Raw genomic sequence first — 27,082 nt, 5'->3', positions numbered from 1 at the left:
ATTGTATTTTAGATCTTGCAGCATGATTTACAGAATAGCAGAGCGGGAAGGGGACCTTGGAGATCTTCTAGTCCAACCCCCTGCTCAGGCAGGAAGCCCTATACAATCCCAGTCAAATCTCTTCTTAAAAACCTTCAGAGTTGGAGCACCCACAAGTTCTGGAGGCAAGTTGTTCCACTGGTTAATTGTTCTCACTGTGAGGAAATTTCTCCTCAGTTCTAGGTTGCTTCTCTCCTTGATGAGTTTCCATCCGTTGCTTTTTGTCCTGCCTTCTGGTGCTTTGGAGAATAGCTTGACTCCCTCTTCTTTGTGGCAGCCGGTCAAATATTGGAAGACTGCTTTCATGTCACCCCTAGTCCTTTTTTTAACTAGACTATACCTACCCAATTCCTGCAACCACTCTGCATATTGTAACATTTCAACCCATACAAAGCCAAATCATTTTTCTCTGGAACCAGCATCAGCCCAGGAAGACAAACAACAAGTCAGAAAGAGAAAGCATTTTTATCATTCTTGTGCAAGAAGCTACGCATTCTGGCCACCCTGAAATGCAGAGCAGCCTGTTTCATCGATAGGCTCTGGGTGATAAAAGCAGAACTGAACAAACACAGATGGAGGCAGCTTCAACATTCACTTTGATTTCCATCACATCTAATAAACACCTTTTATTATTATTATTATTATTATTATTATTATTATTATTATTATTATTACGCTGGTTGTGATGAAAACGGACACAATGAACTCGCAGGTGGATTTTTGTTGTTGTTGTTGTTAACGATTGTACATACCATAAGTTCTTACGAATTCATTAGCAGCAATGCTCTGGGATTGGCAGAGCCGGATAAACCGTTTTGCGACGTCTGGAAGTTGAATGAGATTCACAGGCTGCATGCGCGTGGCCTTTTTGGTCCCAGGGCGGAGAGGAGGAGGAGGAGGAGGAATTACTTGATGAAATGGAGAGCGTCGCTGTGAACAATCGATCCTTTCGAACAATCCAGGCTGGTCAGCAGTCGGAAGCCGCACTTGAGTGCCATCATGATGGCTTCGAACTTGAGAGTCTCCAAGGTGCAAACGAAGGTGTTGTCTTCCTTCAAAACCAGCCGAGTCCCGTTTTCCGACTTGATGAAGTATTTAAACTGAATGATGTTGGAAGAGACGGAAAACTCTTCGGGGAAACCGTCCAGCCTGCTTTTCGAGACCAAAACGATGCGAGATTTGATTTTGGCGATGAAATCGGGCGCGTTGCAAAAAATCCGGAGGCCCTGGGCACGGTCGTGGCTGTCGGTGATTTCCAGAAAGGTGGCTTCTCTCGAAGCCAGCTGTTCCTTCTCCCACTTGGCTTTCACCGCCTCCCCCAAGGGGTGAAGCTGGAAAAATTCGGCCTCTTGGGCCAGAAGTTGGCTTTCCTTAAAGCCCTCGGGGAGGAGCAGCTCCCCGTTCCTGAGGAAGTTCAGGACGTGCCTGAACAGGAGACCGTCTCTGTCGATGAAGAAATGGCCCTCCGCGTCAGACGGACAGAGGGTTTTCCCGTTGACCAACCTTTCCAGGAAAGAGTCCGTGTATTTGGTGAGAGTTTGCCTCTGGGTAACGTAGAGGTAGCCCCCAACGTTGAGGGTAACCGGAGACATGTTAGGATGCTTGCCTTGGTCCCTGCCTTCCGACGCGCTGCCTTTTTTCTCGTTCTCCATCTCACCCCAGCGGGTTGGTTCGCGCGGGCTGCTCCGATGAGGGCTAGGATGGCCCACCTGTCCGTCTCGCCTGGCCTCCCTCTCTCTCTCTGGCTTGGTGCAGGAGGGAGATTTCTTTCCGAAAACCCCTCGATTCAGCCCGGGAAGCACGCTGGCAAGGAAGTGTGCTAAGCCTCGCATGAGCTTGTCAGCACAGTTTTGCAGTAGGTGGCGTAGGAACTGTGTGTGCTGTTGCGTTGTTCCTCGGAGCAGGTCTGGAAAGCTGAATTTGCATTTAACCGTGTGAGGGTAAGAGGATGCTTGGGGGTTGGGGGGGAAGGAAGGGGGAAAAGTGGGCTTTTCTTTTCCCTTTGAAGTCCCCGGAATTGACATTATAAAAGGGAGATTTTTCTGGGATGCAGGGAGTCAGAAAGTGGAATGCCCACAATGCCACCTTAAGGCTGAAACCCAGATTTGGGAGACGGTGAAATAAAAGAGCTCGCCTTCATTTCATTCCATGTTGTGCCACGGGTTTCCAAGATAAGGTATTCATAAACATTCTGAAAAACAACAAAACAACAACAACCCTGTTTTGTTTAAGACGATGGACTCGTTTTTTTCAGAGCTTTGCATCCCTGTTGTTGGCTGGGCATCTCTGTACACAAAGGCAGCAATGAAAATATTGGAAACCAGCAGACTTGCTTAGAGTGTGGATTTAAATACGATTCCTAGGGTTGGAATTTGCTTTCCGATAGCTTGGAATAGCCAGGAGGGTCTGGGGGGGAGGGGTATTTATGATAGAAAGCCACGCTTTGCCTGCAAATTGCAATAGGGGGGAAAAAAAGGACTTTACTGCAAAATTTGATTTACGGGGAGATGTTTGACGGATGGGGTTTATTTTCGGTCCAAAATGGGGTTGCTGTTTCTATAGGTAAGAGAACTGGTTGGTCAAACCTTGGTACGCCAGCAGCCTGACACCTTAGCAACACTTCAGGTTGGGAGAAAGGTGAGAGAAGACGTAACTCGCTTCTGTTGGTTAGCTGCTGTGACTTGAAAGGCTGACTTTTCAAAAATGCAAACGTTTGCACGAAGGTGTAAGACAGAGGAAAAACAGGTGGCTGAGGTCTCTTAAGAGGAGGGGAAGGATTCAGAAGGGATATAATATTTTTAATATTATATATATATATATATTATAATATATATATGTATATTATATAAATGTATATATACCGTATATATATATAAGCAGAAGTTTATATGGGTTCAGAAGAGGAGAAATCTGCAGGTTTCCATCCCACAATAGTAGACAAATGCTGCCAGCTTTCTGTACAGGAGGGAGCCTTTGAAACGAAGGTAGCTTGTGGCTTATTTGCCAGAATCGAAGGACCAGCTACAGGTGGTCCTCAGCGTACCACCACACTTCAGCCCAACATTTCCATTGCTAAGTGACACTGTTGTTAACTGAGTTTTCCCCTGTTTTACGACCTTTCTTGACACAGTGTGGAAAGGAATCACTGCGGTTGTTAAGTGAGTAACCCGGTTGTTAAGTGAGTCTGGCTCACTCTGAGTGGAGGACAGAGGAGCCTCTTAAAGAAGAAGTTACAGGTCTGTGAGAACCAGAAATCTTGCTTGTTTGTAGGTGACCAAATATTTATTTTCCACCATAATTTGCAAATAAATTCTTTCCAAATCAGACAATGTGTTTCATTCATTAGCTCGGTACAAGAAAGTTAATGTGCAGATTAGTAGATTAAATTAGCAGACTTAAAAAATGTAGGTTCCTTTCCCTGCAAAGAGTATCCCGATACCTTATAAATAGCTGCTATATTATGTGAATTATGCTACTTAGTCCTGTTTTTCTGGTGGAACCAAGCCATGTGCTGGCAATCACCTTCACGAAAAACACCCAATTTCTAGTGCTGTGCAGCTGGCACACCTATGCACGAGAAAGCAGATTGATCCTTTTAATAACGTCGGAGAATGTCTTCTCTATTTATAACAGGTTTATTTCATTAGAATCCTGGAATAAACCAGTTCTGTATCAACCAAAAAAAAAAAAAAAAAGAACAATCCTGAAAAACCTTGAGAAGAGCATTTTGGGAGACCTATAGACAGTCCTCGATTTATGTCCACAACTGAGCCCCTAATTTCTGTTGTTGAGTGAGACATTTGTTAAGTGAAATTTTGCCCATTTCACGATCTTCCTTGCCATAATTGTTTTTTGTTTTTTTTAATAAACAGGTTTTATTTATTTTTTTCCCCTCTCCCACATTCACCCACCTTTTTTTTTTTTTTTGAACAGAGTGTTGGCCATTTCTTATCTTATATAATTATTCAAATTCAAATACATTTTACTCAATTACAATTTTTGCCAAAATCATCTTCCCCCCTTTTTAAAAAAAACATATCTCAATATTTCTATACTTGCATACATAAACACCATCTTCATTTGTCACTAAATCCTAACTTTACAGTATTATTCATATTTATTCTCTCTTATTCTTAAACAGTTCATTCTTTATCTTAATATATTTTTATTTATTTGTTCGGCGTTGCCTTTCTTCCACTTCATCTTTTTTATTGTACAGTAGTCTTTCTCCCAAAACCTACCCTCTCCCTCTTCCCTATCCCTTCCTACTTTCTTTCCCCATCCTCTCCTTCTCTTCTCTACTTCCCCTTCCCTTCCCCTTCTCCTCCTCTCTTCCCCCCTGTCTTACCTTCTTTCCTATTCTAATTTCCCTTCCCTTCCCTTCCTCCCTACTCTTCCGTCCCTCTCTCTTCTTCTTCCTCCCTTCCACCTCTCTTCTCCTCTTTTGTCTCTCTCTATTGCTGTATTCATTTTCAATTTAATATTTTCCACTGTGCCATAATTGTTAAGTGAATGACGGTGGTTCTTTCACCCACACGGACGTTAATTGAACCCGGCTTCCCATATGACCCCGAGATGCTGTCATAACTGTCATAAATACGAGTCGGTTACCATCACATGACCCAGGGGGATGCCACAACGGGCATAAGTGTGAAAAACATAAGTCACTTTTTCCAGTGCCGTCGTAACTTCAAACCATCACTAAACAAACTGTTGTAAGTCGGGGACTTCCTGTATTTTACAAAACCGAAAATGTCTTTTTTTTTCCCCCCGTGGGTCTCGGTTCTAATTCAGGTCTTTTTTTGTTCCAGAAAAACTGTCCCTGGAAGGAATCGTGGTCCAACGAGCAGAATGCCGGCCTGCAGCCAATGAAAGTTACATGAAACTGAAAAGGTAAGGAAGTTTCCTTTTGGGAGTCTGCGACGGAATACACGGAGTCCTCGAATTATGACCACAACTGAGCCAGGAAATTATTTCTGTGGCTAAGTGAAAACGTTTGTGAAGTGATTTTTTTTTTTTGCCCCCTTTGACCAATTTCCTTGCCCAGGGTGGATTTGATTTAAATCAAGCCGATTTAAATCACGATTTAAAATCACTAGTAAAAAGGCTTGATTTAAATCGACTCGATTTAAATCATAATTTTTTAAAGACCAACTGTCATCTTTGTCCCACAACGGCTCCTCCTCTGACCTGCTGTTGACTCACTGACCATCCCAGTCACTTTAATGGGGCAGCTGGTGATACGGCAGTGACGCAACAAGTGAGGGAGGTGGTGGGCAGCAGGTGAGTGGATGCCCGCTAACAGGCGCTGCCATGATGGATCTGAAATGAATGGTGCATTTTATTATTATATTTATAAGCTGCTTTAGAAGGTTTTACTTTCATTGTTACTGCTTGCTCTTCCTCCTCACACTTAAGAGCCTGGTGGTACAGATGCATTTCTCTTTATTTATTTTATTTTTATTTATTCAATTTATATACCGCCCTTCTCCTATTGGACTCAGGGCGGTGCACAGCCAAGGATAAAAAACATACCAATGCAAAATTTAAAATCAATTAAAAAAATTATACAGCTTTGGCCCACAATTTAAAACAATCCAATTAAAACCCAATTTCCACTTAAAAAGCTAAAAAGAGCTAAAAAGGGGGGGGGGGGTTTCTCTTCAAACAATCATACAGTTTGTAGTGTACGTAGATTTGCAACACAATGGGATAAAGGCTTATTCTTGAACTTTGTTTTAATATTTATTCTCATGGTTTGCTGTGAAACTCTGTGAATGCATCAATGCAGTGCATGTTATCTCAGCTGGCAGAGCTTGGATTCATTGAATGAGTTTACCAAAAAATGTAAATATTGCAGAATATGCAGCCTCATATGCTGCATAATTAAGCTCCCATTTCATGCTGAATAAACTAAATTATTCATGTATTTTAAATAGAAAACTATCTTTAGATAGATTTTTTACTCCAAAAGCATTTTATTAAAATAAATTTGATAAAAATAAAAAAAATCCATTTTTTTTTAAAATCTGAGTTTTTTTTAATTATTTTTTTTAAAAAAACCATTGATTTTTATCCATCCTGTCCTTGCCAGAGTCATTAAGGGAATCACTGCATTTGTCAAGTAAGTCACATGATTGTTAAGTTAGTTTACTTTATTGATTAGTCCTTGGGCCATATCCAAGGGCAGAGTTCCAGACACAAATTATTACTAAAAATCTGATAAAAACTATTTAAAATGGAATTGGAATAAAATAAGATTTAAAATGAAATTGGAATAAAATACGATTTAAAATTGAAATTGGAACAAAATGCAGTTTGAAATGAAATTGGAACAAAATACAGTAATTTAATACATAGATAAATAAAATGTGATGAAATTATGTTTAGGTATCACCCCTACAATCTAGGAAAAACGAGTGAGCAAAATCTCGCTTCGTTAACAAGCAAAAATGTTTTGCTCATTTTACGATTTTTCTTGCCAGAGTTGTTAAGTGAATCACTGCAGTTGATAAGTTAGTCTCATTTAACAACCAAATGTCTCACTTAACAACAGAAATGTGGGGCTCATTTATGGTCGTGAGTACATAAAACTACCTGAGACTTAACCAGTATTTCTGAGAAGAAATAGAGAAAAGGGAAAATCTTGCTGTAAGTTGAAAGGCCTCCGTTTTTGAGCTTCTATGTTTTTTTGGTTAAAAAAAAAAAGAAGAAAGAGATTTCCATTTAAAAGTTACATTTTTCAAGAACAAAGGTCTGAAAATTAAAGGCTTGGCAAGCTTTGTAGTTGAGTTGCAAGACGTTGGGATTCATTAGTCCTCTTTTTCCAAGCTGCCCTCTCCCTGGAACCGCTTTCTTCAAAGTTCTTGAGATAAATATCCTTTTCATCTGGGCATGAAAGAAAATTTTTTAAAAAACGGAGGAGTCTCATTTGAGCAGATTTCTCTACTTGAACTTAATACCAGTAGAGGTGCTGCAGAATAAATCTTTGGCTTCCAGTTAAATTCCATTTAAATTAAAACACCTGGGGAGACAGCCAGGATTGCAGCGACGAATTTTAATTCGTGGCCCAGGAACATTCTTGTTCTCTTCTCCAATCTATAGCCACGGATTATTCCTTCCCAAATCGAACTCGGAGCCCTGTGCCTCTGGGTTGAAGACGGGGCAACAGCTGGCACCTCTCCATATTATCCAGTTGTCGAGAGGCAACTGGACTTTCTTCGTTTTTCCTTGGAGGCGTTTCTCCACTCATCCAGGAAGCTTCTTCAGTTCTGACTGAATGGTGGGGGAATGGAAGGATTTATATTCCTTGCAGTCATCTGGCCGTTAAGCGCTCTTTCTGAGAGTCACTGGAGGTTCATATGTGCCCTCAGGGGTCACATGGATAGTGCAAATGGGCGTGGAGCCATTTTGGAACTGCTGAAGAACCGAAGAAGCTTCTTGGATGACAAGCGAAACGTCTTGAAGGAAAAACAAACTCCAGGTGTCTTTTGAAAAAAAAGCACTTTTGGGACAACCATGACTGAGAATTTCCATAGATATCTACAATTGCCTTTCCTTTGGCACCAGAAGCCAATCAATACAATCAGAATAGAGCTGGAAAGAACCTCAGAGGTCTTCTAGTCTGCTCAAGCCAGAAGTCTTCAAACTTGGCAGCTTTAAGACTTGTGGATTTCAACTCCCAGAATGAATTCTCCAGCCAGCTATGCTGCCCTATACCTCTGCCCTACACCATTTCAGACAAGTGGCCTACCAATCTCTTCTTAAAATGCCCCCCCTCCCTCCTTAATGGAGCACCCACCACTTCTGGTGGCAAGCTGTTCCACTGGTTAATTGTCCTCATTGTTAGGAAGTTTCTCTCTTAATTCCAGGATGCTTCTCTCCTGCATTAGTTTCCATCCGTTGTTTCTTGTTCTGCCTTCAGGAGCCTTGGAAAATAAATTGACCTCCCCCCCCCTCCCCCCTTCTTTGGGGCAGCCCCTCAAATACTGGAATTTGAGCATTTCAGTCAGTGGAAAGACCGAGGTTCTGAGAACATTTTAAGTAATCTGGGAGATGTTTTGTCTGGCTCCGGCAGACCGGAATTCCTGGGAATCCTGCTCCTTTCTAGCACTGATGGCATTACCTAGTTGGGTCATGAAACGTCTGCAAGAACCTCCCCCCCCCCCAAACTCAGAGAGCACCAAGGACCCCAAAATTCAGCCCTGAGCTGCAAATATTCTCTTCTATCTGTATTACAAAATCCTTCGTTCGTTTTTCCCTCCTTTTCTTCATTGGAACTATCACTTTCGACGACTAAGCGGGTAATTAAGGTGCATGTCAATAACCAGGAACTCAGCTTCAAGGATGAGGGGGTCTCCTTTACAATTCAAGGATTTTAAGTGAGTTGCTTTTATTTCCTGCTGCCAAAGCAGGCTGCGGAGGCTCCTCCAACATCCCCTGGGCTCCGAGCCAAGATGGCTTTTGCATGACAAAGAGCAAGTCTCCAGGCAAGAGAATTAAAGCAGATCTAGTGGGGGAGGCTCCTTTCCTGATTTTGGGGGGGGGGGGGGGAGGAAATCAGGGCTACTGTACAGAGCCTCTCAGAAAAAGGGCTTGCCACTTTCTTAACCTTCAAAAATCAACTTTTTTTTTCAAAATACAGGTACAGGAGTGGTCAAAATTGTGGAAACCTTTTGGGAAAAGTGTATTTTCTAAAACTGCCTAATAACACCACTTTTTTTTGTTTGTTTTTGGAGTAGTACCATAAAATATATATATCAATGGAAAGATCATTTAATGAAGAACATAATGCAATGGCTTTTAGGAAGGATTTGCTCTTAGAATAGCAGTTACAGTAAAAAGAAGAAAAGGGAAACACACAGAAAAAATGAGATACTCAAAAATGATCTCCACGTCAGTTAATCCTTCGTTGGGTAACCTTTAGCATGAATTACGGCCTTACAACGTCTTCCCATGGAGTGAACCAAGTCTTTGAGTTCTGCAGCTGTTATCATGTGGAACTAAGATTGAAGGATGGCTTCTATTAACTGGGTTTTATTGCTGGGTCGCTTCTGACTAACCAGTTTCTTTAATCGGCTCCATAGATTTTCAATTGGGTGAAGGTCTGGAGAATTGGGAAGCTTTCCTTTGCCTCGGGGGTCTCCCTCCCTCCCTCCCTCCCTTCCTTTTTCTGTTTTTTCCTTCCTTCCTCCCTCCCTCCTTTCTTTCTTCCCTCCCTCCCTCACTTCTCTCCCTCCCTCCTTTCTTTCTTTCTTCCCTCCCTCCCTCCCTTTCTTTCTTCCCTCCCTCCCTCCCCCTCCCTTCCTCCCTCTCTCCCTCCCTTCCTTTTTCTGTCTTTTCCTTCCTTCCTCCCTCCCTCCTTTCTTTCTTCCCTCCCTCCCTCACTTCTCTCCCTCCCTCCTTTCTTTCTTTCTTTCCTCCCTCCCTCCCTCGCTCCTTCCCTTCTTCCCCCTCCCCCTCCCTCCCTTTCTTCTCTCCTTCCCTCCCTTCTCTCCTTCCCTCCCTTCCTTCTTCTCTCCCTCCCTTCCTTCCTCCCCCCTTCCCTTTTCTGTCTTTTCCTCCCTTCCTCCCTCCTTCCTTCTTCTCTCCCTCCCTCCCTCCCTCCCTCCCTTCCTTCTTCTCTGCCTCCCTCCCTCCCTCCCTCCCTCCCTCCCTTCCTTCTTCTCTGCCTCCCTCCCTCGCTCCCTTATCGCACAACTAGGAACCCGGCAGCTCTTCCCCTCATCCCATTGTGAGGGATTTAGGGCCACCCAGTCATGAGAAAACGTAACGTCTTCCTTAAACCCCGTGTAGTGACTGTGCACGTGGTCTGCAGTTGAGAATCGATGGGAGCGGAGACCGTCTGTGGACCGGCAGCTTCGTGCTCTGAAGAGGCAGACCAAGCAGGGAAGGGTGGCAGATGGCTGTGGATTGGATGGGGAGGGGGGGGTTGCAGGGAAGGGGGCTTGATTTATGCTTCATGCCTGAATTTTCAGCCTCCCATCCGAGCAGCAGTGAAGATGGATTTGAGGAGAGTCGGTCATAAACAAGTCAGACCCTGCAGGACCACATCCTTTCATTTCTATCCCTTTTGGAGATCAAACACTTTGTAGACGTATCTTTGTGGCCTGGTTAACCTCTTTGGCACTTTGTTTGTGTTCCTTTGGACTTTTCCTCCTGGTGTTTGTCCTGCTCCCCCAAAAAACCCTCCTTTATTTCCCCCTAACAGGAGAAACAGAATCATTTTAAGACTGCCAGTAAAGGAGAATATGTGTAGCTCAGGGTTGAAATGACGGGGTCCTTGGTGCTTTCTGGGCTTGGTGGGATTTTTTTGCAGACGTTTCATTACCCAACTAGGGAATGTCATCAGTGTCAGAAGGCAGCAGGGTTTGCTCCATTCTTCTAAAGCAAGAAGCCTAGTTGATACCACAAAATGTTGCTATTCTGTTCCCCCGTTTGGCCAAATAGCTATTTCTCAACATTATTTATTTATTTATTTATTTATTTATTTATTTATTTATTTATTTATTTATTATATTTCTATACCGCCTTTCTCCCGTAGGACTCAAGGCGGTGTACAGTCAAGAAAAATATAGATACACAAACATCATAAAATTGCTAATTAAAATTATTATTATAGCATAGTTTTGGCCCAATTAAATAGAACCTAAAATCAGATAACATTTTAAAAAACAATAGCCTTACTACAGCTTGGAATGATTAAATGCCGGTGAGATTTACAGCCCCTTCATTAAAAACTGTCATCTTCCTGTAGCTGATGCAATGGTTTTATCCCCACGCCTCTATTTTTACATCAGCTAATATCAATATGTAATCTTATTTTTCTTCCCCCCCCCTTTTTCTTTTTGAGAAATGCTGTTGCTAATTCCCAGTACAAAATTAGGTGTTCTTCGAAGTTTTTCAGGAGGGGGGGGCTTAATTGAGTTCTCTCCCCCCCCCCTTCCCTGCCAACACGTCCCCCCCTCCCTCCCTCCCTCCCCAAATACACTCCTGGCATTGTTCAATCCCATTTCAGCTTGGATGTATCACACCGCAGATGTCTGTTACCCTGATAATAAAAGTCAGGAAAATAGGAGCCGTTTAATGACTCACCGCTCAATCTGGACTGTGCATGAGATGCTAGCATAGGAGGCATAAGGGATATCATGCTTTTTGAAGCATTGTGCTTTCCGAAATCCTAAATCCTTTTTACATTTGTTTCCCCGGAGTAAGAAATATTCCAGCTTTTATTAGCCGAGAAGGTCTTCAAGTGATCTTAGATCAGGGGTCAGCAACCTGCGGCTCTGGAGCCGCATGTGTCTCTTTCACCCCTCTGCTCCGGCTCCCTATCACTCAAAATATGCGTCACAACCGCCAATGTGCGACACCTGCCGGCAGGTGATTTATTGAGCTTTTCAACGCCCGGTAGGCCAACCATGGATAAATCCAAGAAAAGAAAAGTTTCAGAAGAAAACAGAACATTTAATTCAACTACATATGCTAGTTTTGTGGCTGTTCAAGAAATAGTTAGGCACGGGAAGAGTTTTTGTGGCTCCCGGTGTTTTCTTTTCTGTGGGAAACGGGTCCAAATGGCTCTTTGAGTGTTTTAAGGTTGCAGACCCCTGTCTTAGGCGATAATAAAAGATGGAAACTGCTTCAGAACTCGGTGCTTGAAGTGGGAAAGAATGAAGTTTTGATTTTGGGATTATTAGCTTGATTAGATTTTTATAGAAACGGCTGGTTTATATTATTATGAAAAACAAAAAAAGTTGTGATTTGATGTTAATGCAAGAGAGAGAGAGAGAGAGATGGAAGTCAGTGTTTCTTTTTCTTTCCTGTCCTTCCTCACTTCTCTTCTTCCTCTTCCTCCCCACCGTTCCCCTATTTACTTTTGCGTTTTGCATCTTATTTTATCTTGCACCTGAATAAAAATGTTAAACTAGGAGATCGTAACAGGAGATCCACATCAGGCCTTTCGACTTCCGATGGTCCAGAATTGGCAAAATAATAAGTAGATAGGTGGTCCTCTACTTATGACCGCAATTGAGCCCCAAATTTCGGTGGTTTGGTTGAGCGAGACCAGCGTTTCTCAACCTTGGTAGCTTGAAGATGGGTGGACTTCAACTCCCAGAATCCCCCAGCCAGCACTGCTGGCTGGGGGATTCTGGGAGTTGAAGTCCACCCATCTTCAAGCTACCAAGGTTGAGAAACACTGAGCAAGACATTGGTTCAGTGAGTTTTGCCCCATTTTACGGCCTTCCTTGCCACCGTCGTTAAACGAATCACGGCAGTTGATAAATTAGTAACCCCGGTTGTTCAGGGAATCTGGCTTCCCCCGTTGGCCTTGATCATCAAGAAGGTCGCAAAAGGGGATGATGTTTAACCCCCTGGGACACAGCAACGGTCATAAGTATGAATCAGTTGCCGAGCGTCTGGATTTTGTTCGCGTCAGCTGCCAAGGTCGTAACTGTGAAAAAAACGGTCATAATTTTTCAGTCCCGTTGTAACTTTGAACGGTCACTAAACTGTCGAGAACTTCCTGTGTTAAATGAAGGCAAACAAAATGCGAGCATTTTTTTTCAGTTGTTTTTAACCCCAATAATATACCTGACCTCAAATAGTTTGAGAGCTCGGATCTGCTGTGTTCCACATCACGCTGACATCCCGCGGGGGGGGATTTCCTCCCCCCTTCCCAGCTACAGTATATAACCTGTAGCAGCAATTAATAACGGCAATTAAGGCCATTGTCTATTGAATTTACTTAGCTCCCACACGGTGACCGTGATAGCAGAGAAACCTGATGCAGAGTTTGCCAGTTGTTTTGGCAAGCAAAAAAAAATGTATTTTGGAGAGCAGAAAAAGTTAATGTTCTATTTGCAGCTGGAAACAAGTAACTGCCACGTCTTGGGAATAAAAAATGTAGTACGAGCAGTTCATTTAGCGACCGTGAACAATGAACAGCACTGAAAAATGGGATTTACGGCCGTTTTTCACAATTAGGACCAGGAGTGAAATGCTCCCGGTTCAGACCGGATTGCCTGATCCGGTAGCGATGGAGGCGGGTGGTTCGGAGAACCGGTAGCAAAAATCCCTACATCCCCGCCCCCCCACCATGCCCAGCTGAGCCGCACGATCATCAGAGGCTTTTTTTTTCTTTTACTTTTAAAAGCATCTTTTCTACAACCTCTTCCAACGAAAAAAATGCTTTTAAAAGTTTTTTAAAAAAGCCTCTGATGATCGCGTGGCTCAGCTGGGATCGTCAGAGGCTTTTCAAAGCATTATTTCTACAATCACTTCAGAGGGTGTAGAAAAAATGCTTTTAAAAGCCTCTGACGATCCAAGCTGAGTTGCCTGATCGTCAGAGGCATTTAAAAGAAAAAAAGCCTCTGCTAATCAGGCAACTCAGCTGGGATTGTCAGAGCCTTTGTGAAAGCATTTTTTTTACAACCTCTTTGCCGAAATGGTTTTAAAAAATGGTTTTAAAAGTAAAAAAAAAAAATTGGCCACGCCCACCCAGTCACATTACCTCCCCCCCCACCAAGCCACGCCCACAGAACCGGTAATAACACATTTTAGATTTCACCACTGGTTCACCTGATCCAAATTCACACACTTGGCAACTGGCATGTACTTATGACGGCTGCAGCATCTCAGGGCCACACGATTCCCCCTTTGGCGAACTCCTGACAAGCCCAGTCAACGGGGAAAGTAGATTCACTTAACAACCTTGTGGCTGACTTAACAGCTGCCATGACAACGGTGGCAAGGAAGTTAGTACAACGGGGCAAAACGTCACTTTTAACAAAATGTCTCACTTAGCAACCTAAATTGTGGTCGTAAGTCGAGGACTACCTGTACTTTTACTTGTGTTGCCGTGACCTTTAACTAGGCCAAATGGTGTTTCAGTGGTGGCAACCAGTTTTTTGAACCAAGCTCTGACCTCCACCTTACAGAAAATCCATGAAATTTGGGGGTTTCATTCGATCCGTACGGCAGGCACATAGCCATTTTCTCGGTGGCTGAACAAAAAGTCTAACCCCGTCACTTCAAAAAACAGAGGAGGCAGCAGCTAATTCTCTTTTGAAAACCTGAGTCGTTTTTCCAAGAAGGTGCTTCTTTTCCCAGTTCAGAAAATACCTAATTGTTTCTCTTGGCAGTTGGCGGGTTTCTGAGATGCCTTTCATGTTTCATCTACCGCGGTACACAATGGCGCGTCCAAAAACAACAACAAAAGAATCTTTTTAAACATCTTAAGTTCTTTTAATGTTTGTTTTCTGCACAGAAACTGGGACATTTTTTTGTTTGTTTGTTTCAGGACTAACTTTTCAGAATTAAGTTTGTTGGGATTCAACCAGTTCAGTTCAGGGAAAGATTGCGCTAAAATCTTCTAGGGCAGGGGTCTCCAACCATGGTAACTTTAAGCCTGGAGGACTTCAACTCCTAGGAGTTGCCAAGGTTGGAGACCCCTGTTCGAGGGGAGCTTGCAGTCCCAAAGACTCATATTATCCCCCCAGGTTGATGGCACCAGAGAAATCTTAGGTTTTCTGAACATTTCTCAGACTGTAAAGTGACAATTACTTTGTTCTCGACGCCTTAAAGAGAGATTTTACGGTGCCTGCGTATGCGACATGTTTCTCCGCTGCTTCCACTGAGTTGTTTATCTGTAAGAAATCCATCTTCTCATCTAACAGTCATAACTGTGAAAGGTTTCTTCCTCCTCCTCCTCCTCCTCAGAAAAAAGGCCTCCGAGGCCTAATCCGAAAAGATATTTTACCCTTGACAAATTTGCTCTTCGACCTGTATTGTTTTACCAACATGTTTTGGACAATCAAAACGATGGGCAGAACTCCTTAAGGTGACACCATTTTTCATGTCCCCTCTGATTTTGCCGTTTCTTCCTTCAGGCTACAGATAGAAGAATCCTCCAAGCCGGTAAGCTGGACAATGCAGCTGGACAAGGCCGTCACCACCAATTACAAACCCGTGTCTAATCATCAGTACAACGTGAGTTGCTTCTAACCCTTCCTTCTGCTCCTTCGGCCAACGCTCCATGCCTTCCACGGGTGTGAAAAAGGGTCATAAGTCACTTGTTTTTCCAGTGCCGTTTGTAACTTTAAACGGTCACTAAATGAGCTGTTGTCTCTTGCAGAAAACCATGAATAGAACAGAATAGAATAGAATATCGGAATAAAGAAGAGAAGAGAGAACAGAACAGAACAGAACAGAATAGAATAGAAATCGGAATAAAGAAGAGAAGAGAAAAGAGAAGTGAAGAGAGAAGATAATAGAAGATAATTAGAATAGAACAGAAGAGAAGAGAATATTGGAATAAAGAAGAGAAGAGAAGAGAGAAGAGAAGATAGAAGAGAGAACAGAATAGAATAGAATAGAAATCAGAATAAAGAAGAGAAGAGAAAAGAAAAGAGAAGTGAATAGAATAGAATAGAATAGAATAGAATAGAATAGAAATCAGAATAAAGAAGAGAAGAGAAAAGAGAAGTGAATAGAATAGAATAGAGTAGAGTAGAGTAGAGTAGAATAGAAGAAATAATAGGAATAGAATAGAGTAGAATAGAATAGAATAGAATAGAATAGAATAGAATAGAATAGAATAGAATAGAATAGAATATCAGAATAGAGAAGAGAAGAAAAAAGATAGAACAGAATAGAATAGAATATCGGAATAAAGAAGAGAATAGAATTTAGAATAGAATAGAATAGAATAGAATAGAATAGAATAGAATAGAATAGAATAGAATAGAATAGAATAACAGAGTTGGAAGGGACCTTGGAGGACATCTAGTCCAACCCCCTGCTTAGGCAGGAAACCCTCCATCACTTCAGACAAAGGGTTATCCAACATCTTCTTAAAAACTTCTACTTTTGGAGCATTCACAACTTCTGGAGGCAAGTTGTTCCACTAATGAATTCTTCTCACTTAGTTCTTTTTTAAGACTAAGTGTTCCTTTAAAAAAAAAAAAAGAGTTAAAGCCCCTCCATTCTTATTTCCTTTCTCGGATTCTTTGCTCTGGACAACTGCCCATCGGCCATCGCTTCCTACTAGGCTTGCCCAAATTCGAAATTTGCACTAAGTGGAGAGCTACAAATTGACTGCACACTCGACACATCACACCCCCAATTATTACAATTGTTGTTGTCAAGCACCACTCTGGGGGGGGTGTCTCCTCCTGTCTGTTTGACAGGCACAGCTTCTTTGGAGACACCTGCTGTGTAGCATTCGGAAGATTGAATTGATCTGCTTGCTTGGTTACAATTCACCTGACGAAATAGCTTCGGTGGCAACTCTTGGGCACCGGTTGGAGACGATTCGCAAAAAAATGGATCTGGGTTCGAATTGCCACTGAACCACTTGTCTGCCTGGAGATAACACCTCCAGACACGAGAATAGCCCTGCCTTGGGAGGTGGGTCATTTATTCCCATGGGATTGGAGACACGCTACCTCCGGAGCAGAAACATAATGGTGAATTGAGCTTCTACTGTGGCTTCTTCTAGCCAGCACTTCCTCGACTTAGATGGAAAGTCCTTCATTCCCATTTTAAACCCTTCTCACTGCAAGATCATTTCGTGCCCTGGCAAGTCCTGCAAATTAAAGAGATGTCCCAAAAGTGCTTTTTTTTTAAAGAGGCAACTGGGCTTTCTTTCTTTTTTTTTTTCTTTGAAGACGTTTCGCTTCTCATCCAACAAGCTTCTTTGGCTCTGACTGAATGGTGAAGAAGGGAAGGATTTATGTTCCTTGCAGTCGTCTGGTCATCAGCGCTCTCTCTGAGAGTCGTTGATTCCATTCTCCATTCAGTCAGAACTGAAGAGGCTTCTTGGATGAGAAGCGAAGCATCTTCAAAGAGAAAGAAAGTCCAGTTGCCGCTTGAAAAAAAGCACTTTTGGGAGAACCATGACCTGGAGGGCTGAGAATCTCCAGAGACATTTACGATTAGAGATTTTGAGCAACATAGTGAGATAATTGTCATTCCTTAAGAGAATTGGCTGCTGTCGCAAAGACATATGAAAATATTGGGGTCCTTGGTGCTCTCTCAGCTTGGTTGTTTTCTTGCAGACGTTTCGTTTAAAAATAATTTTTATTGAGTTTTTAAGTTTTAAAAACAAAGTAAAGAAAAATACAACAAAAAACAAAAACACATTAAAAACACCTAACAAACATAACATTACATCATATATTATTTTACAGCTTACTGTATCAACATGGATATGTATTCTCTATTTCTTATTCAATCTTTCATCTACGTACTTATATTTACATTAGTATCTATTTACAAAACCATCATCATCCAGTTGACACTGTTCAGCAATTTATACTTCCTAGTTTTAAATTAACATTCCGAATTGTTATTTTGATTTCTTTTTTTCTAACCAATCATATAGTTTATTCCACACTCTATAATTTTCCGACTCTTCCCTCTCCTTAATTTCCAGCATCATCATATCCATTTCTGCACATTGTAGAATTTTTTTCTTGCAGACATTTTATTACCCAACTACGTAACATCATCAGGGCTATAAAGGGGTGGGGGTGGGGGTAGAGAAGGAGGAGGAGGAATGATGACAGTGGAATCCTTGGTGCTCTCTGAGTATGGTGTTTTCTTGCAGGCGTTTCATTACCAAACTAGAGAATGGCATCAGTGCTAGAAGGGAGTGGGGTTTGTAGAGCAGAGGAAGAGGAGGATTGTGGATTCCTCAATGGTCTCAGCTTGGTTGTTTTCTTGCAGACATTTCATTACCCAACTAGGTAACATCATCAGGTCTAGAAGGCTTTGTTAGAGCAAGCCCCATTCCTTTCTATCACTGATGATGTTCCCTAGTTGGGTAATGGAACATCTGCAAGAAAATAACCCAGCTCAGAGAGCACCAAGGACCCCACAGTTCAGTCCTTAGCTACAAATATTCTCTTTTGTTGTGTCTTACATTAAAATTGGTTTGTTGTGTCAAGAATGGTTTTGAATGTCACATGATTGGGTTGAATTGCTTGATGGGATCAATTAAACCTTAAAAAAAAACTCAGTTCTATCAAAATATTCTAAAATCCCTCTTTGGGCTACCATAAAAGTGAAAGGAATTGGATTATTTTATGTGGTTGCAGTTAAACGACGTTCCCGAACTAGGTTGAAAATATGTATTTTTCTTCTTCTGTTCTTTCGATTAATAGATCGAGTATGACAAGAAGAAGAAAGAGGATGGAAAACGGGCCCGGGCTGAAAAGCAGCAGGTGCTGGACATGCTATTTTCTGCTTTTGAGAAACATCAGTATTACAACATCAAAGACTTGGTGGATATAACCAAACAGCCAGTGGTAAGTAAATGCTAAGAATAAAAACAGGAGCTGAAACCACAAATAGCTTTATTGGGTGCAATCCCAGAAAACATAAATGAAAAATATCACAGTTTACTAAAGTATAAGATGACAGTTTCAAGAACAAATTATGTACAGTGTTGGAAAAGAGGAATCATAGATTTGCATAGAAACCTAGGGCTGGAAGGGGCCTCAAGAGGTCTTGTAGTCCAACCCACCACTGCCCAAGGCAGCAGACTTTATCCCATCCTGGTCAAAGGGTCTGGTGGCTCAGCAGACTGATAGCATTGTGATTAACATTCAGCTGCCTGCAATTACTGTAAGTTCGAATCTCCCCAGGCTCAAGGTTGACTCAGCCTTCCATCCTTTCTAAGGTAGGTAAATTGAGGACCTAGTTTGTGGGGGCAATAAGCTGACTTTGTATAAATATACAAAAGTATGAAGGCTATTGCTTAACGCATTGTAAGCCACCCTGAATCTCCGGAGAAGGCCGGCATATAGATCAAATTTAATAAAAAAATGAACGTCTAATCTTTTCTTGAAAACCTCCACAACTTATGGAGGCAACTTCTGTTCCACTGATGGTTCTAGCTGTCAGGAATCTTCTCCTTAGTTCTAAGTTGGATCTCTCCTTGTTAAGATTAAGAGATATTTTATTAAATGCTCAGATTTAATCTGAAAAAGAGATTCGACCTAGAAATAAGGAGGAATTTTCTGACGGTGAGAACAATCAACCGATGGAACAGAAGTTGCTTTCGGAAGTTGTGGGAGCTTCCATCACTTGGGAGGCTTTGAAGAAGAGACTGGGCTGCCCTCGGTCAGAAATGGCAGAAGGCCTGAAGTGGCACGTGGAGCCATGTCGTCTGGCACATGCGGTGTAGCCCGTTCTTCTTCCGCATTTCTGGCGCGCATGTGTGCATGACGATCAGCTGGCCTTCATGCGTGCAGCAGTGCTGGAAACTGGAAGAGCAGGTTTTCCGTTTTTCCTGCATGAGCATGTGTGCCGCTGATCGTCGTGCACGCGTGCATGCCAGTAACCAGAAGACTAACTGGCCACCGTGCTGGAAAACGGAAGTTTATTTTCGGGCGTGCGCATGCGCCCTGGGCAGTTCCTCTTCCGGGTTGCGGGCCAGACGAGTGTGCAGGCTCCCTTTTCAGCACCGACGGTTCGCCATCCCTGGTATAACTTTTCCTGCCTGAGCAGACGTCCAATGTCCCCCACCAACTCTGTTATTCTGATAAGAGAATTAACTTTAAACAAGAGTCACATTCTGTAAATCTCCTTGCAGTCCAGGGGACTCTCAAGAGCCTCCTCCCGCAACCTCATTCAAAAACGCCTGTAGATGATCGTTCCCCCGTGTCATCTACTTTCACAGGTGGGGAAAGTTCATCCCCACAACTGAACAGTTGACAAAGAGATCTCTGCAGGGGGTTCATTCTGTCGTTGGCCTCCAGTGACCTCGGCTTAGTTGCACCGTCTTATTTTGCATCCGTACACTTGCCTCTTCCGCGTAGAAGGGTGTGGTGACCCAGGCCCAAGTAGGTATTGTCAGACGCAATAAGTTTGAAACAAACACACAGCTGAGAATTAACTCATTCTCAGCGTATTCCAAACTAATTCAAAACAAATTCTTCGTAACACAGTTCTTCAGACTTGTCACCAATCTTGGTCTAATTAGGCAACCTGTCAAAGGCTTTTCTTGGCAAAAGTTCAGGAGCAGAAGACACAGACAAGAAATAAATGCAGCAAGAGAAGAAGCAAATCTATCAACGTTGTTTTCCGACAAAGAGCCCAAGAGCCGTTGCTGGTCTTTTAAGCCTTATGGGAGGGGCCAACCATCTCTTGGCCTTACTCCTGAGTCGTCCTCTCTGCTTTAGCTGCTCCTGCCTTCTGGCAGCTCTTCTCATACCTGCACTAGGAACAGGCTCCTCCTGTTCCTCTGTCTCTCTACTGTCAGCCTCTGGAGGCGCCGAAGTCCGCGCATCACTCCCCGATGGCCCTGGCCCCATCTCTGCCTCCAACGCAGAGCCCTCATCCAGGCCTTCCCCAGCCTCCAAGACTGGCCCATGTTCTTCCTCAGCCTCCTCGCAGTCCGACTCCGCTGCCAGCTCTGCAGGCCGCTGGCGGACCACAACAAAGGGTGTGGAGTAGCTGTTTAGGAATCTGTCGCTATATATTGAAATGTTTCTCCCGCAGCTGTGAGCTGTTGCTCTGGAGAAGCCGAGCCGTAGATATTTATTTTATTTCTAGACACCGAACAGCGGCTCTCAGCCTCCCCTCCGGCAACTCCTGTTCAAACTCCTTCGCCTCCTACAAAACTGAGAAGCTACTAATTGTTTTCTTTCTCCGTGACAGATGTTGGTTTTGCTCCTCTCTGCAGGAAGGCAAGAAAAGAGGAGAATATTGACGCAGAAGCTGGGAGTTGGTGTGGGAGGGATTTGAGCGGATGGAGTAAATTTTAATGGATTTAATTTTTTCATGGCTAGAGAAAGGGAACGTTAATTTCGGAGGATAAAACAGAGACACAGATTAATAAAGTCTGTCGTATTCTGAGTTCTCCCAATTTCCCACCTGTCTCTCTCTTGACTGACTCCTGGGAAGGAGGCAAGCCGTCGCTTGTCTCCGTCATGAATTTTACGCATTGTGTCATACAACTAGTCCACAACCGAGCCCAGAATTTGTTTTGACAAGTGGGGAAAAAAAAATTTGGTTTGGTGGATTCTGTCCCATTTTACGAGCTTCCTTGCCACATTTGTTAAGTGAATCCCTGCCGTTGGGAAGTTATAGTCGCTGGTCGTTAAGCGAATCCAACTTTCCCCATGGACTTCACTGGTTGGTTGGAAGGTCGCAAAAGGGGATCGTGTGACCCTGTGTTGTGGCCCATCAGCGGCCTGTGCAGCTAGTAGCTGATTCGGATAGCGAGGAGGCTGGTGTGGTGCTGTGCCAGCAGCCTGTGGAGCTGGCACTCGAGTCGGACAATGAGGAGGCTGGAGAAGATGTGGTGCCAGAGGCGGGGATTCAGCCAGGGCCTTCAGAACCTCCAGAAGCTTCCATGAGTGAAGAGGAAGAAGAGGAGGAGCCTCTTCTCGATGCACTGGTGCAGAGCTGCCAAAAGGCAGGAGTGGCTCCTCAGGAGGAGGTCTCCTCGAGAGTAAGGCTTGGGGCTAATTGGCCACTCCCTTAGCCTGTTTAAGGAGCAAGATCGACTGAGGCAATTTGCAGGGAACAACTTTGTTCACATTCCTTCGCGTCTTGTCTTCCTTATCAGCTTCCTGCAAATTGCTTCTGGGCATTCTGCCAACCGCAGTAACCTTTCAGATATTATTCTTTGAATTCTTGGCGGCTGTTAATGCAGTTAATTAACAGCCGCTGTTGTAAAAGAATGGTTTATTCAATAAACCAAGGTCTGAGCGGACTTTGTGTGCGCTGCGTCCTTTGGGATCCGTAGCTGCGGCAGAACACGCCGGGACTCTGCGACTGTCATAAATATGAGACAGTTGCCAAGCGCCTGACTTTTGATCCCGTGACCACGGGGGATGCTGCGATGGTCATAAGAGTGAAAAACGGTCCTAAGTCACTTTTTTCAGCGCCGTTGTAACTTCGAAGAGTCAGTAAATGAGCTGTTGTAAGTCGAGGACTTGCCTATATGTAGTATCCACAGAACGTCTTCAGAAGTTCTTAGAGTTCACACTTTAAGGTGCGGCTGTGGTGGTGTCGGCAACGCTTGAGGCTTCCCACTGGCTTCTGTGAGGCAAGCCGAGCTGTTAGCAAAGCGAGACCTTCTTGAGGCTAAAAATGTGCCTGTGGAACTACCGACCACTGGAGTTAAAACAGCTCTTTTCTGCTAAAACTCTCCACAATGCATCTCCCCATTTGGCTTCTGGAGTTGAGAATGTTCCTGATCTGCTTTGGCAGTGATGATCCTTTTTAACATCTGATGAAGGATCCTAAGAACTTAGGGTAAAGGGTCGATGGGGGCTAGAGCGACCGCTGGGGAAGTTGTATTGCTGGTGTGTAGCCTTGGCTTGTTGGGCCGGGTGGGAGGAGGGAAGGTTGTTTGGGGCACTTGAGGACATTCTCAGTCTTCGGTTGTTCCTCCATGTCTGGAATTGCCATCCGATATCTCAATAGGAGCCCATGTGAGGCCATCCCTTCCTCTTTCCATGGTCTTCTGTCTTCATCATCCGTGGCCTTTGAGGTCATGGGTGGCTCCTTCTCTTTCTCCTTCCTCCCTTCTTCTTCTCCTCTTCCTTCTCTTTTTCCTTCCTTCCTTTCTCCCTCTCCCCCTTCTCCTCTTTTTCCTTCCTTTCCTTCCTTCTCCTTCCCCTCCTCCTCCTCCTCCTCCTCCTCCCCCTTCTCCACTGTCTCCTTCTCCTCTTTCTCCTTCCTCCCTTTTCCTCCTCCTCCTCCTCCTCCTCCTCCTCCCCTTCTCCTTCTTCTTCCTTCTCCTTCTCCTCCTCCTCCTCCTCCTTCTCCTTCTCCTTCTTCTTCCTTCTCCTTCTCCTCCTCCTCCTTCTCTTCTTCTTCTTCTTCTTCTTCTTCTTCTTCTTCTTCTTCTTCTTCTTCTTCTTCTTCTTCTTCTTCTTCTTCTCCTTCCTCCCTTCTCCCTCCTCCTCCTCCTCCTCCTCCTCCTCCTCCTCCTCCTCCTCCTCCTTCTTCTTCTTCTTCTTCTTCCTCTTCCTCTTCCTCCTTCCTCCCTTCTCTTTCCTCTTCTCCTTCTCCTCCTTCTTCTTCTCCTCCTCCCCCTTCTCCTTCTCTTTCTCCTTCCTCCCTTCTCCTTCTCCTTCCTCCTTTCTTCTCCTCCTCCTCCTCCTTTTCCCACTAGTGCAGGCTGATCCTGTTGTTTTCTAAATCCACTTGAGTGTGGATCCATTAGTTGTGACAGAGACATAAATCTAAGCAAGTGATAAATACAAGTCTACTTATTAAGTATATGTTTTACTCAAAGCACACGGTTGCAGCTCCAACATCTTTAAATTGGAACGTTCCTCCTCTGGAAAGTACATTTTCTTCTAACTATAATTTTTTCCTGCTTGGCGAGGCCAGGCAATTGAAATGTCCTTTAATTAATCAGTTCCTCTTAATTAATGGTTTCATCACATTGTTTCTGTCTTTCCTTTTCTTTGATAACGGCAAAAGCCTATTTGACTACAGAAGAAAACAGAAGTAGAGGAAACCAGTCATTAGAGAGGGAGAGAGGGAGAAAGGGAGGGAGAGAGAGGGGGAGAGAGGGAGAGGGATGAAGGGAGAAAGGGAGGGAGGGAGGGGGAGACGGAGAAAGGGAGGGAGAGGAAGAGAGAGAAAGGGAGAGAGGGGGAGGGAGAAAGGGGTGGGGAAGAGAGAAAGAGAGAGAGGGACAGAGAGGGGGAGAAAGAGGGAGAGAGGGTGGGGAGAAAGAGGGAGAAAGGGAGGGGGAGAGGGGAGAAAGAGAGAGAGAGGGTGGGGAGAAAGAGGGAGAAAAGGAGGGAGGGAGGGAGAAAAAGAGGGAGAGGAGAAAGAGGTGGGGAAGAAAGAGGGACAGAGGGAGAAAAGGAGGGAGAGGGGGAGGGGAGAAAGCGAGGGAGAGAGAAAGAGAGAGGGAGGGAGAAAGGGAGGGAGGGAGAGGGGAGAAAGAGAGGGTGGGGAGAAAAAGGAAGAGGGTGGGGAGAAAGAGGGAGAAAGGGAGGGAGAGGTGGGAGAGGGAGGGAGGGAGAGAAAGGTGGGGAAGAAAGGGACAGAGAGAGAGGGAGAGAGGGGGGGAGAAAGGGAGGGAGAGGGAGAAAGAGGGAGAGGGAGAAAGAGAAAGGGGAAGAGAGGAAGGAGTGGGAGGAGAGGGAGAGGGAGGGAGGGAGAAAAAGAGAGAGGGGGGGGAAAGGTGGGGAAGAAAGGGACAGAGAGAGGGAGAGAGGGAGGGAGAAAAGAGGGAGAGGGAGAAAGAGAGGAAGAGAGAGAGAGAGAGGGAGAAAGGAAGGGAGAGAGGTGGGGAAGAAAGAGAGAGGAAGAGAAAGAGAGGGAGGGAGAGAGAGGAAGAGAGAGAGAGAGAGGGAGGGAGGGACTATTTAAAGGACAAGGACCTATGAGAATCAGTAATTCCCAGTCCTGCTGAAATTAGAATAAGAGAGTTGGAAGAGACCTTGGATGCAGTACTCCAGGTGTGGCCTTACTAAGGCTTTACAGAGTGCTATTAGTTACCACCCTTGATCTCGATTGTCCGGTTTCTCCTTTGAGAGGATCCTTTTCTGTTCTTGCTCACCAAAATTTTTTATTTGGGGCTGACTCAGGTGGTCAGTTGCTGCCCCCCTCGTGGGGGTTGTTGCAATATTTGGAGATTGCCTTTAGTCTTTTAACTGCTTTCTTCAAAGGGGACTAAGTGCTTTAAATATTTGGAGAGCCTGGCATCCCGAGACACACAGAATTCGCACATCTGAAGTCTTTGCTGCTTTGAATCTGCAACTATTCTGGAAACCAGCAGAGGAAGTGCTTACAATGAAGATCCAGCTGGCTTCTATTAAGCCAGATGTTAAAGAGATTTATATCTGGCTTCATCATCATCATCATCATTATTTTAGCTGCTGCCTATCCATTGCAGGCAGGATGGAGGATAATAGAAACAATCCTATTCTCATTATTTTTTTTTTTTAAAGAAAAATCCAGCTAGTTCCCATTAAAAATTGTGCAAACATGTAATTGGTTTATTGTCCATTTAAAAAAAATATTAAGAGATATCTCAATTTTAAATGGAAAAGACATTCAACCTACAGGAGAACTAAGGAGAAATTTCCTGACAGAGCAATCAACAGCTTGCCTTCAGAAGTTTTGGGTGCTCCAACACTGGAGATTTTAAAGAAGAGATTGGACAACCCTTTGTCTGAAATTATATAGGGTTTCCTGCCTGATCAGGGGGTTGGAGTAGAAGACCTCCAAGCTCCCTTCCAACTCTGGTATTCTGTAATTTTTAATGCAGTAAATATCAACATATAGAATATAGAACAGAATAATGGAGTTGGGAGGGACCTTGGAGGTCATCTAGTCCAACCCTGTCAAGCAGGAGACCCTATGCCATTCCAGACAAGTGGTTGTCCAACCTCTTCTTAAAAATCTCCAGTGTTGGAGCATTCACAACTTCTGGTGGCCAGCTGTTCCACTGGTTAATTGTCCTCACTGTTGGGAAGTTTCTCCTTAATTCCAGGTTGCTTCTCTCCGTGATGAGTTTCCATCCGTTGCTTCTTGTCCTGCCTTCTGATTCTTTGGAAAATAAACTGACACACACACACACCCCTCCTCTCTGTGGTAGCAATAACGGTTTGATAGCTTGCGTCCACAGCTGGTACATAATTATGGGTGATTTGAGTGAAGTTTATATCCTGTTGATAATTGATAATGAGCTCACCCGCTTCAATGCGGGTATACAAAACCCTTTTTCTCTACTTCCTTTCCCCCACCTCCATTAAATTCAGAGGAAGAAGAAAAATGAATTAAGCTCCACCTTCAACTTGGTGTAAATGTATGTCTTTTTGAAGGGAGATTATCCTTGGGGTCTGGAATAGGGGATAAGGTTGGATTCAACGTAAAGTATGTCCTGTGCTCATACTATGTTGTTCAGTCCATCTCTCTTGCTTTCTTTCAGATCTATTTAAAGGAAATTTTGAGAGAAATTGGCATCTACAATTTTAAGGGGCCGCACAAAAGTACTTGGGAGCTTAAGCCTGAATACAGGCATTATCAAAATGAAGATAAAAGCGATTAGCAGCCAGGAAGCTGACAACGTTTGGAAAAAAAAAAATCCCTCACCATTAAAAGAGTACGTTTTTCTAATCAGCCCGTCTTCCTTGCTTTAAAAAGATTTTTTTTCTGGAAAGCTACCTAATTTTTTTGTGGTATGTTTTATGGCATACAAATTATTTATAGAATAAACTTGTATTTGGGTTTTTAACATATGGCCTTTTCTTGTAACTTCTTGCATTTTATAAAAATATAATCATGTTAATAAAATTGAGAAGTTTTATTTAATCCCGGGTTGAATTTATCCTACTACGACTAGCCTCTTGAGCAATAGAGAAATCTGATAATATTTTAAAGACGAATGAATACATTTATTCTGCAAATTGTTTACCTTTAGGGACCCAAGTTACACTTGTGTTGTGGTTGCAAATGACACAGCTACGCCTTTGAAAACTGTTTTCCAAGAACGTACCATGGGATGGGAGAATAGCCTTTGCATGCTTGTTTATCAGAATAATTAGAAGTGGGACACATTTTCAGCTGACCATAAGTAGTTTGTGAAGTTTCCGAAAGATGCCCTAATTAATTCATGAGCCATGAGCCGAACTTCAAAAGAAATACAGTCATTTATTAGGAGCACCATTTCGGCAATATTCGGATGCAGTTAGAACTAATCCCACGTAGATTTACGTTGCCCTGTGACCCTGTCTCTCCCCTCCTCCCTGGCCATGTCATAAATCACATTCTCCAATTAACCACTTTGGCTGGTTGTGAAATCCAACACCCTCCTTCTGATTGCGGTCAGGAAGAATGTATGGAATGCACTTCAGTTAGGGAAATCAATCAGCTCTATCAGTTCTCCCTCCCTCCTGCTCATGGCAACTTGAAAGCTTTGCAAGTTGACATTCGGCTCCCCTCACTTCCCGAGGGCGACCTGCGCAAAGCAAAACAATTTGAGTACAGATGCAAAGCTTTAGAATAAGCCAAGTAGAAGAAACTTTGTGTATAGACATATAGCTGATAGTGATAGGAAGGG

The 27,082-nt window shown here is 43.6% G+C and overlaps 2 protein-coding genes across 3 annotated transcripts in view; one reads left to right on the top strand and one right to left on the bottom strand.

The window, feature by feature from the left end:
- The window catches only part of GTF2F2 (general transcription factor IIF subunit 2), a 66,383-nt gene extending 40,049 nt beyond the window's left edge, over window positions 1-26,334 (top strand). For both annotated transcript variants that reach the window (XM_070942968.1, XM_070942967.1), the window contains 4 exons: window positions 4,851-4,932; window positions 14,925-15,024; window positions 18,201-18,344; window positions 25,952-26,334. In XM_070942968.1, the coding sequence (XP_070799069.1) occupies window positions 4,851-4,932; window positions 14,925-15,024; window positions 18,201-18,344; window positions 25,952-26,071 (446 nt within the window). In that variant the 3' untranslated portion in view covers window positions 26,072-26,334. The remainder of the gene's footprint in view (window positions 1-4,850; window positions 4,933-14,924; window positions 15,025-18,200; window positions 18,345-25,951) is intronic.
- On the bottom strand, window positions 945-1,871 carry KCTD4 (potassium channel tetramerization domain containing 4). The gene has a single exon (XM_070942966.1). The coding sequence runs from the start codon at window positions 1,869-1,871 to the stop codon at window positions 945-947; it is 927 nt and encodes a 308-aa protein (XP_070799067.1).
- Window positions 26,335-27,082: the final 748 nt, after the last annotated feature.

The sequence above is a fragment of the Pituophis catenifer genome, unplaced genomic scaffold (assembly GCF_029215685.1).
Source record: "Pituophis catenifer annectens isolate HBS135680 unplaced genomic scaffold, rPitCat1.0.hap2 SCAF_4, whole genome shotgun sequence".
NCBI lineage: Eukaryota > Metazoa > Chordata > Lepidosauria > Squamata > Colubridae > Pituophis > Pituophis catenifer.
The sequence above is the reverse complement of the archived record's forward strand: the minus strand, read 5'-3'. Positions and strand labels throughout refer to the sequence as shown.

Bases quoted from the DNA above. Each gene is read 5' to 3' on its own strand.
- KCTD4 (XM_070942966.1), bottom strand. From the start codon at position 1,871: ATGCGAGGCTTAGCACACTTCCTTGCCAGCGTGCTTCCCGGGCTGAAT.